We start from the raw sequence: 10,973 nt of genomic DNA on the forward strand, positions 1-10,973 counted from the left end.
AAATTCACACCGTAAGTGTGCCTAAGATTTGAATTTCAAGTGAACAATTTGATGAAAAAGTGAACCAAAAAGTAAATTTCAACGCTTCCTTGTATGAAAATGACGCTGCGTTAGAAAGTATTACGCACTTTCAATTTTGAATTTAGACCGCAATTACGGCGTCAATTTCTGTAAGAACAGTGTAAGTCTTCGGTTAAAAACTTTAATTGTACATAAAAAGTGCGGTTGAAATTCAATAACTTTCTCACGCAAGTCTTTCTAACGCAGCATCATTTTCATACAAAGAAGCGTTGAAATGTATTTTTCGGTTCACTTTTTCATCGACTCGTTCACTTGAAATTTTAATTTTAGGCATACTTACGGCGTGAATTCAGTGTGGATGAATTTTAAAACCAATAAGTCCCTATTCGGCTCAATAGTACATTTGATTACATTTCTAATGACGCCCCACACGACCCTGTACGGCTCGTGTAACTGGAGAAGTTTTTGTAAGAAAAGTGCAAGTTTTCGGTTTTTGATGACTTCTCGCTAGCCACTTAAGCTTCGAAGAATTTTTTGAATGTGGTTTTGGTTTCTAGGGTCGAAGTCCTTTCAAGGTACATAGAAAAAATTCCATTAAAAATACGTCCGATTTCGGTAGGTTGTTTTTCAAAAGAATCCCTCTAAGCTAAGGAGTCTGGTTCAGCTTCAGACCGTGTTCTTCCTAAAGAATATCTAAAGTATATCCATTCATTAGTAAGTGAGCTGGAAATTCAAGTTTGAAGGGACATGGGACAATTTACCTCAGCGTTCTGTCCATTCACGATTATCTATTTTTATTCACGCGATCATGATATTCTGATATCACAGAGCGTGAATGCATATCTATTTATCGGTTAATTTCCTAATAATCCTCTAATTCATTCACTCAAATTTATTTTTAGGATCAGATCACTTTTGAAGAAAAAGAAATGAAAACTATTTAAATGATTGCGCTCTGGGTCAGTACTTTTGCGACTAGTACACACGTTAGAGATGGTAGTAGATGAGCAATGTTTTGGAAGGTTTTGGAATGACAATATTGACATTGCTACAACACAAACTGTTGATTAGATGTGCAAAAATGTTGACGCTCCAGTAATTTTTATGTTAAAATTGCTCGTTAGACTAGATGTTTAGACTGTTAATCTTTGATTTAAATTTTAAGTTTTTGTTTCCGTTTTAATTAACGAAATCGCACAAAATGATTGATCTGGACAATGACGTGGACGACTATTTGATTCAATATTTTACACAGCTAAGGTGAATATACTACGAGCTTTGACGTGCGGAACACATCAGACGCTAAACATTTCCTTTTTTGTCAATTCTAGAGAAGACTACCCTCACATTGACGATTTGAATCTGATGCGACATGTGCATAAGCTGCACTTACTGCAAGTTACTCTGACTCTCGACGACTGTATCAAATCGGGTATTTGTTGCTTGGACTGTGGCCGATCGTTGGTATGGACTAGAGACACATCCGACGATACGGAGATGTTTTTCAAATGCATCCACTGCATACGTTCTCCGAATTTGCTGCGCCTCGACCTGAAAGAATCGGCCGAACAATTACTGAAGCTAATCGTTGCAGAAAATATTCAACTCGTCTCGTCAGCATTGTATTTGGTTCTGAATAGTAGCAGATATGTGAACCCCTTATCACCACCATCCGTACCAGACAATCCCGTTGACATATTGTGTGCGTACAAAGACAAATCGCCCAACGGATTCAAATTTGGTGGCGGAGAGTCGTCCATCGTCATAGCTGATTTGTATGAAATTCCAAACTGTCCCGAGTTTGCCGTTCTAATTGTGTCCGACACAGAAATGGTGCCTACGCGCTACTACTTACATGCGATGCACCTGAAGACTGAATGGACGAGAGAAAATAAGTTCACCGGCAAACACATATTCAATGAATTGGCCGAAGTCGGTAATATGATCATCAAACCCGGCAGTATATTGGTGTTGGGACCCGATCTACAATACTGGATCACCGAAGAAACGTATGCAAAGGAAAAACATAATTTAAAATTGGTAGTGCCGTTCGACGAACTGACAATACTGGACAGTTCGGATGAGACGATGGATGTTGCTCAGAATTTCAAGCAAATTCTGCGAGACGCTGTAGCCATTTGTGATAGTGTTCGTGAAATTTTCAAGCTGGACGTTCGCGACAAAAACAATAACGAGACGTTCTTACGCGAGAAATTGCAACTGTATCTGACATCGGCCATTTGGATGCGATTTTTTGATGTTACTCCGTTTAAGTGCTTCTTGTATCACTGTGTCAGTGAGGCACTATTCCAATAGCAGTGGAACAAATAATGTGAGTAAATTTCCGATTCTTTTCAGTTCAGAGCTTACATTCTCTGACACAATTTTGATTTCACATTTGACTCAACACTTTGATAGATCCACCAAGCTAAGAAACTAAATAGCAAAACGTCTTAGAGATGCTTCCACTGACAGACTGAAGCTAATGAAGAGAAAATTTCGTCAGTTCAAAAAGAGGTCTTTGCGGCCAAAAAATCCAAGAGAATCGTTCAAAACTTATGCTCGATTCGTGGCTCACTCTTACTAATAAAACAAAGTCTAATTAAATTCTAGAAAATTCTCAAAAATTCCTATGAATTGCGGGAAAATACCAGAAACCTAAAACCACCAAAAACCACCTTCGTGACTATTATTTTAATATTTTCGTAATTTTCTTTTAAATCCTTCCAGTGACAAGTTAACTTGTATTAGAGATGAACATGAAATGTATTTTATTTTATGTGGTGCTCCTGCTCCTGTATCATCAAAATGACTGTCTAGTATTCTATATCTTACGTAGACTTTCACTAACTTAATTAAAACAAGCAGAGCACTCGCCAATTTCCCTAAATTTTATCCTATTTTGTATCAAAAACTTTTAAAAAAATCCATTTGAGGAAATTGGACCATTTTTAGATGAATTTTGACGAAATTATTATTTTTAGCGCTTTATGCCTCAGCCAAATTTTTCTCTTTTCTAGAACTTGTAGTGACGACGAGAAATCACTTACCTACTTTTCCAACGAGCTCACGTCTAAATTGTTAAAAATTTAGATACTTTTTCAAAAAAATGAAAATCGTGATTTCAGGAAATAAAAGGTGGTTTTTTGGTACGTTCCCGCAACTCTGTTAAATCTTATAAAATACAAAATGTGACGGGTAAATGTGGGAATTTAATTCCGTTAAAATAGGTCATGAGTTAACAGCTGGCTCGTAACGTGAGCACAATATAAATGGAATCCACAAACAGTCATGAGGGATTCTTTTGAAAAGCCGCCTACCAAAATCGGACCCATTTCGCCTGGGATTGATATATACATGGTTTGAAAGGTCTTTGCCAGTAGACCTCAAAACAGGCCTCACACGATCTCTAGCCACACCTGGTTGCTGGTTGAACATCTCCGAAGTTGGTAAAATGGTGATTTTTATCCGAATTTTTTGGCCGTCATAAACGATCGTCCCGGGCGAGAGTGGGCTCGTTGGAAAGCTGAGTTCAAGTAGTTTCGGGTCATGCCTAGTTTAATTTAATTCATTGACATGTGTTTGCAAAAATCTGCAAGAAAAATTTTCAAAATCTGTGGGAACTTTAGACAGGTCTGGGCTGGTACTGATGACGCTTAATGGGAACCTAACATGCTAGTCGTAACATACATTGTCTAAGCTTTCCATTGATACCCCATTTGCAGTGCTGGTGATTGCCGACATAACAGAATTTTATGTTAGCACAACCGCTACTCGTAAAACTCGCCAGCAATCACCAGCACTGCAAATGGGGTATCAATGGAAAGCTTAAACAATGTATGTTACGACTAGCATGTTAGGTTCCCATTAAGCGTCATCAGTACCAGCCCAGACCTGTCTAAAGTTCACACAGATTTTGAAAATTTTTCTTGCAGATTTCTGCAAACTTATATCAATGAATTAAATTAAACTAGGCATGACCCGAAACTACTTGAACTCAGCTTTCCAACGAGCCCACTCTCGCCCGGGACGATCGTTTATGACGGCCAAAAAATTCGGATAAAAATCATCATTTTACCAACTTCGGAGATGTTCAACCAGCAACCAGGTGTGGCTAGAGACCGTGTGAGGCCTGTTTTGAGGTCTACTGGCAAAGACCTTTCAAACCATGTATATATCAATCCCAGGCGAAATGGATCCGATTTTGGTAGGCGGCTTTTCAAAAGAATCCCTCCATACGATTGGCCTTCGTGTCGTGAGTCAGGAATCTTGCGTAGCAATGATAGGAGAACATTTTGCATTTTACTGTTTTGGAAGTACACTTAATTTTCCTACATTAAACTTGGTGTAAACATTTATGCAAATTTGCAAGATTTCTGACCTTCGAACGAAATCAAATTATAAAGAAAATTGGTTCGGTTCGGAAAATCGGTAGAAAAACATTTTCAGTCGAATTTTTAGAGCTACACCATGAGTCTTTAAATAATCTAACTGAGACATACACTCCTGTAAGCATATATTCATCAGATGATAAGTAAATAATTTCGTTTCGTTAACAGATTGATAAACTCGACTATCAACAGACAGGACATCAAGTGCTGCAGCGAAATTCGTAAAATATTCAGTGGCAAAGTAAAAACTTAAAATTGAGAAGAAAAATGTGACAAAAGAACTAATGTGCCTTTTGAAAAAAATTAAAAAATTTCGAGCCAAATCCATGAAATAGTTTGTTAAGTTTGCTTGTAACACAGAGAACAAAGAGAAAATATAATTGAATTTTTGATGTATTTTTAATTGAAAAACTTGTTTAATAATTTAATATCAAAATGCTGCCTGCTCATTCCCGACTTCTCTTCAGGTATTCCAGTAGTGTTGCGATGCGTGATTTTACTCTAAGAAATGAAATATGAAATATTAACGAGGAAATGGTCAAAGAAATGCACAGTTAAAATGACCCTACTTATTCTTTCGCTTCATTGGAGCCTTGTGCGATGCTTGTCTGGTTCCTGGTGTCGCCGATGGCTGAACGGTTTTTGTTTCTTCCACCACAGGTGCAGCAGATGTTAATTTCAAATAGTCTTCATAGTTAATAACTTCAACTTTCAAGTCTTTCTTGTTTGTCGCTGATAGTTTATCGTTTACTGCATCAACATTATCTTCCGGTTTCAAATCGAGCACAACAGTTTCATTTTTAGTGGTCGTCGTCGGCGTCTTAATTATGTTATCAGCCGGAATATTGATCACCGGTTCGGTATTTTCATTGTTATCCTCATCTTCTTGACCACTAGCTGGCACCTCAAAATCGTACGGATGATAATCGTTTTCTACCTCATCAAGACCTTCATCATTGGCGCCTCCATTACCTGCAGCCAATTCCAATAAATAATTTGAAGCCAATAAACCGACGCTACTCATAGCATTGCTAGAAGGTCCCGGTAAAGCAATCACAACACCATCAATGTTCAGACGGTAATTTTCGGTTCCGTTTTGTCTTTCATCATAATGCAAATCATAATCAGAGTCCGCTTGCTCATCCGTATAATCGTCGAACAATAACGTACCCAACGGAGAGGTCACACCAATTTGAACCAATTGTGCACAGCAAACAAACAGTGCCAAGAATTGATTGAATTTACACATTTTGTTACAATGGAAAAAAAACGAATATTCTATTTAGCACTTGCAGCAGCTGATACTCTTTTGCTTCTTATTGCACTTAATTCCAAACGAATACAGAAAACAGTGATGGTTACGGTAAGTGTGATGTGCGGTTGATTTAAATGAGCTCGATCGACCAACATGTAGAAGATTCAAGTGATATGGGAACAAGACATTCACTTTTCGAAGAAAGAGGTGAAAAAAACATATCAACAATTCGGTTCGGATACAATCTTCTCTGCATATGTGAGGTCAATAACATTTGGTCGACTATCCATCGGAATCATGGTATTGCGTGATGGTGTATAGATAAAAACAGTACGACCAATTAATACCTTTCGTGACCTGTTTGAACGTTTACGGTACATTTTTGTCGTATCGATTCCTCTTTCTTGACTTGCTGCTGTTTATAAGTATTACCTCGGAAGAATTATTCACAAATTCATAATACAAAATATCAACACTCTATGCTTGTGATAGAAATGTAAATATTGCACTTGAGAATAATGCTGTCGTTGGTATGGAAGTTATTGACTTCTTGACCAACCTTGATTGCTGGTTTTCATAGATTTCGTTCAAAGATTTAATATTTTTTGTGAATCTTCAGTCATCAAAATTAAATCTTAAATAACACGAGACACACACGATCTGAGATGTTAGGACAATGATCTCCCCCCCTAGTATACCCCTAAATTGGGAGTGTAGAACATAGTCTTAATTTAGCTCGTGTTTCTCGAGCTATTTAAAAGATTCAATTGTGCACTGAACAAACGTTGCGTTATTTATGAATGATCCCATGGCAAAAGGCCTAGTTCAATCAGGCCTTAGCGACTATACAAAGAAGTTGCAACTGAAATTTTCATAGAGTCGAAACATATACTCAATTTCGCATAAAACACGAACCTTGCCTGGCCATAACATGATGTCATTAAAACCTGTAAGTTCAGGAATCACGTAAAATCCGAAACTTCCATTCTAATTATAATAACCACTCGAGGTCAAGTTCGAATACCATTATGTTTCAGGTCGATTCGGATCATATCAGGTTAATGACAAGCATGTTCTGACCACTTCAAAATTCGGAAATCATTTATTACCTAGATCTGTGCAGATCTTTGACCTATACCAAACTACTATTTCCTAAAATACTTTTTCAACCAAGAAGCTGTTTTTACGACAATCTGTTTTTGGTGTTTTTACTTTGGATAAAATTTTGACTAAAATTTCTGAGAAAATTTGAAATGAAGGGAAAAAGGTGTATCTCTTAGATAACTGAAAACGTTGAGGAGCGCAACGAATCTTGCTTACCTTTCACAGATGGTCAGCATATCACCGGTAAAACTATCAAATTCTAGTATTTTTTGTTGGTTCATAGAAAATCTTTTACTTCTTTTGTTTCAACATCGACTACAAAACTACTTAGCTTATTTTTATCATCATTATCGGTAACAGATGAAAACGGCGGTCTTCTGGAAGGGTCTCTAGTTTGTAAGTATTTCTTGTACGTAGAACTTCTATAACTAATTTGCACGAACCACCGATGTATAGAGAGTTAATTGCACTCGTCCACATGTATATGCATAGGAAATTTTATTGCAACGGAAGGCTACATCGAAAACATCTCTTTCTCATCTACTTCTTAATCTCTTTCTATTCGGAATAGACCACTCAAACACTCGGTGTCTTGTATGTTTCGTACATTGTACACACTCTTCACGTTTAGAATATGCATGGTCCATAATATTATACGTTCTCGTACATATTTATATAAAAGATTACAGCAAGAGAAAGAACAACAACAACGCACAATATACAATTTTGTATTGTGAAGAAAAAAAAGCAACAATTTACAGTAAATGATAGACTGCGATCTCAATCTGAACATTTTTGTTCAGTTAGCAATTGAACCTGACCGTGATAATACATAAAATTAATTTCTCATAAGATGTGGCAGCATTCGTTTGTAATTTTACTGGTGTGCATTGGACTTGGGAATTCGCTACCCACATCCATAGCCGACATCATCAACGAAGGTGAACAGCCAGTATCAGATTCAGCCAGCGAATTGCCACCGACTCCGGAAACGCCATTGGAGCCACAGTCACCCAATCGACGAGTAATTACTTATGATCAACGGCAAGAGGGAAAGTACAACATTCGAGCTGATTTGGAAAATTTCGTTATAATGGTCATACCATCGTCGCCATCATCTGCTTCAGCGCTATTAAATTTACTTAGTCGATCGAAGTTCAAGAAAACTCACGGAAAGAATAATCTGAAGCAGAAATTCTCGCATAAAGTACAGGGCAATGCAAAAGAAGACGTCAAGAAATTGGACTATCTCCCAGCAAGAGCTGATCATTCCGAACGATCGAATACAAGAATTATTGAGCATTTCATTGAAGGACGCACTCCCTACAAAGTGGACATTTCCAGCACCGGAGAGTACTTACACCCACAGGTTCAGGTCGTTCAGCCAAACTATGCTCGATCACTGCGGTCACCAGTAGTTGTACGATTAGAACCGGATGAACCAGTCGCATCGGTAGTCGCCGTTAAAGGTAATTCAATTCCCATACAAAATTCGGTGACGGTAAACGATCGGCAGAGTAAAACCCTATTCGAGGCTAATCAAAATGACGATTCTTCTAATACCAATTCCCTAGTAATTCTAACACCAAATCACAATGATTACAATAGTGAGTCGAACAGCGGATTTGTTGATCTGACTGACCCAAGTAATTCCTTTGACAGTTTAAATGTGGGCAATATTGATCAGTTCGCCGTTACAGCCGTAAACAATGAAGCCAACAGAGATGACGGAAGTAATAGTGGTATTGATGAAGATAGGGGTTGGGAGTTAACGTTGTTAGGTTCACAGGAACAGTGTGGACCCGATCGTAGACGTGATAGTTATGGGATTTGTCAATTTGTGCCACAAGATTATTAATTAAAGATTTGTAATTTATTTTCTGTTCTTTTTTTAATTAAATTAAATTAATTGTAAAAACGACGAAAGTGTTTTGTTTTTATTGCCTACAGCGAGAAAGTTGTACCATAAAGAAGAAACAAAAATAAAAACAAAAAATCGCAACTTCTGCTGCTTCCAGTGACCTAGAATCACGAATACAAGATGTTCTTCTTTTTTATAAAATTGACCTGCGATAATGTTAAAAACAGCGACTTGACACTGATACGAATCATGCATAAGATGTACGTTACGTTGTAGTATATACAATTCATCCGTTCTTTATTTATCACAATTCGTTATGAATGTGTCGTTAATGTTAATCGTTCTGTAGAAAAGTGTTCCGTTATTTGTTAACGGAATCAGTATATAGAAAAAAGAGTGACCTTCGGTGATTCATTTCAAATATAGCAGCATGATGTGGTTGAACCGAGGAACGTTATGTACTGTGTTGGTAATTTTGGTCTCCAGCGAATCGTTTCCTCATTTTACTTGATTTTGTTTCTACTTGTCGCAGGGACAATGACTAGAGAAGTATTTCACGGGCAATAGGAGGACCTCTGAGGATCTGTTTTTTTCCTTTTTCAAAAATTGGAGTTATTGAGAAGAAATGATTTCCTCGACTACTCCTGGGACCATTTTTCTGAGAGAAATCAGTCCAGAAGAGAAAATATTTACTCGGATTATTTCTCAAGGTGGAATGATGCTCGAGTTTATCGTGAACTCTTAACATTTATTCGAAGGCCACTGAAACACCTGTATCCAAAGTGAGGTGCGGAGCATGTTAAAGTGTTTTTCGGTAGAGTCTAGTAAACTGATGAAGAAAAGTTAGGGTACCAGGCTGAGATCCTGTACAATCAGTTTTGGCGGCAGCTAAATGTAAACATCCACCCTTTTCACACTTTTTGTTGAATATCAAGAGAGCCTGAAAGATAAAAGTTAGTTTCTTCGTATAAAAGACTTAATCGTTAATCCTCCACTTTGAGCCTTCTTATTTATTTTTAAAGAGTTTTCCGAAAACAAAATTTAACTGGGGCAAGCGAATCCCTAAATTCTGAACACGAATGGAGAAAACGAAATGTTTTTTCACAGGGCGATCCATAAAAAAATGGAACTTGGTCGAAAAGTCTTACTTTTATACACAATCTTCGACTTCGAGTTGTTTTCTTATTTTTCAATTATTTTTCTTACATTTTTTGAACAAACCTATCTTTCCTGACAAAGCTTCAATAATGCGAAGTTTTGAGTTGTCTTGTTTCGACAACAATTTGGTTTCGCTACGGTGTAGAAAAAGAGCCAGAACGAAGATGTTTCGTCGTAGTTAGTAATGAGAAATTATGATAAAATATGCGTATCGCTGTAAAGCTGAGGTCCTCCACATTCATAATAAGTAATAATTCCATTAGTGATGTCACAGCACTCATCAAAGTTCACCGAGGTTCTCTAGATTCTGAGAAATTTTCCGGAAGTCATATTTTCGGCCGTTTATCATCAAATGTTTCGAAAATTATATTTGCCCCAGAAGTACTCGACCTCAGATTTCCAACGAACCCACACACGCCCGTGTCCTCGCCACTTTACGGAAATGAAATCCGGACTACGAAAACCCATTTTTCGACTTTTGGCCACTTACAACCAGCCAGGTATGGAAGATCAAAAATATTTGAGACTGGTTAGGCACAAAGTCCCGGAAAAAATAGCGCCGATTTCGGTCAGTCGAAATTCAAAAGAATCCCTCAATACCTAAACTCCAGCATATATACTTATGGGCACATCAGTCCCCGGATATGTGCCAGGAGCCGGACATGTATTGTTGTTTCACTGATAAACTTTTTTTTAATGAATGAACGAACAATAGGTGTCCGATAAATTTTCGAAGACTTTTGCCACCCTATTCAAAACCATTTCTTGAATCTTTGAGGGAATGACATTCAATCTAAATTTTGGTTTATTTTGCTCTCCTGTTTATAGAAGCTTCTTAACTAAATCTCGTGACTTTGGTGCAATTGTATGATACAATAGGTCTGTGGTTGATTTTATCGTAATTATGACAGTTGCATAATAGTTTGACATTACGTAACGTTCTTAATACCACAATATAAAAAAACATAAATTAATTACGACAATATTCATTTTCTTGTTAGTTAGTAATGCTTTGAGTCTTATTTGATGAATGCTCACCACAAACTCGCAACGACGTAACGAATCAAAAATGCAAACAAAATTTTCTTTTTGACAATTTATTTAAAATAGATCTCCGTGATTAATGGCAGTTTATAATTAATTGTAAAAAATACTTAAAATTTTAAAATAAAAGAACTCTGTG

The 10,973-nt window shown here is 37.1% G+C and overlaps 3 protein-coding genes across 4 annotated transcripts; 2 read left to right on the forward strand and 1 right to left on the reverse strand.

Annotated features, from left to right (window-relative positions):
• The first annotated feature begins 1,057 nt into the window (after positions 1–1,057).
• LOC119085883 lies at positions 1,058–4,823 on the forward strand. The gene is made up of 3 exons (XM_037196398.1): positions 1,058–1,281; positions 1,353–2,353; positions 4,581–4,823. The coding sequence occupies exons 1-2, from the start codon at positions 1,223–1,225 to the stop codon at positions 2,335–2,337; spliced, it is 1,044 nt and encodes a 347-aa protein (XP_037052293.1). The 5' UTR covers positions 1,058–1,222; the 3' UTR covers positions 2,338–2,353; positions 4,581–4,823.
• LOC119085885 lies at positions 4,793–5,844 on the reverse strand. Its single transcript, XM_037196401.1, has 2 exons — positions 4,982–5,844; positions 4,793–4,913 (listed from the first exon to the last, which is right to left on the reverse strand). Exons 1-2 carry the CDS (start codon positions 5,659–5,661, stop codon positions 4,859–4,861), a joined length of 735 nt encoding a protein of 244 aa, XP_037052296.1. The 5' UTR covers positions 5,662–5,844; the 3' UTR covers positions 4,793–4,858.
• Positions 5,845–7,542: 1,698 nt separating this feature from the next.
• On the forward strand, positions 7,543–8,692 carry LOC119085884. 2 transcript variants are annotated; one of them, XM_037196399.1, is made up of 2 exons: positions 7,543–8,240; positions 8,346–8,692. In XM_037196399.1, exons 1-2 carry the CDS (start codon positions 7,625–7,627, stop codon positions 8,627–8,629), a joined length of 900 nt encoding a protein of 299 aa, XP_037052294.1. In that variant the 5' UTR covers positions 7,543–7,624; the 3' UTR covers positions 8,630–8,692. The 2 variants fall into 2 exon arrangements, with proteins under 2 accessions (XP_037052294.1, XP_037052295.1); XM_037196400.1 differs by having other exon boundaries at positions 7,547–8,240; positions 8,434–8,683.
• Positions 8,693–10,973: the final 2,281 nt, after the last annotated feature.

This window comes from Bradysia coprophila, chromosome IV, assembly GCF_014529535.1.
Source record: "Bradysia coprophila strain Holo2 chromosome IV, BU_Bcop_v1, whole genome shotgun sequence".
Taxonomy (NCBI): domain Eukaryota; kingdom Metazoa; phylum Arthropoda; class Insecta; order Diptera; family Sciaridae; genus Bradysia; species Bradysia coprophila.

Bases quoted from the DNA above. Each gene is read 5' to 3' on its own strand.
- LOC119085883 (XM_037196398.1), top strand. From the start codon at position 1,223: ATGATTGATCTGGACAATGACGTGGACGACTATTTGATTCAATATTTT. The intron at 1,282-1,352 runs GTGAATATACTA...TGTCAATTCTAG, and splicing joins CAATATTTTACACAGCTAAG to AGAAGACTACCCTCACATTG.
- LOC119085885 (XM_037196401.1), bottom strand. From the start codon at position 5,661: ATGTGTAAATTCAATCAATTCTTGGCACTGTTTGTTTGCTGTGCACAA. The intron at 4,914-4,981 runs GTAGGGTCATTT...TTCATTTCTTAG, and splicing joins CCAATGAAGCGAAAGAATAA to AGTAAAATCACGCATCGCAA.
- LOC119085884 (XM_037196399.1), top strand. From the start codon at position 7,625: ATGTGGCAGCATTCGTTTGTAATTTTACTGGTGTGCATTGGACTTGGG. The intron at 8,241-8,345 runs GTAATTCAATTC...CCAATTCCCTAG, and splicing joins ATCGGTAGTCGCCGTTAAAG to TAATTCTAACACCAAATCAC.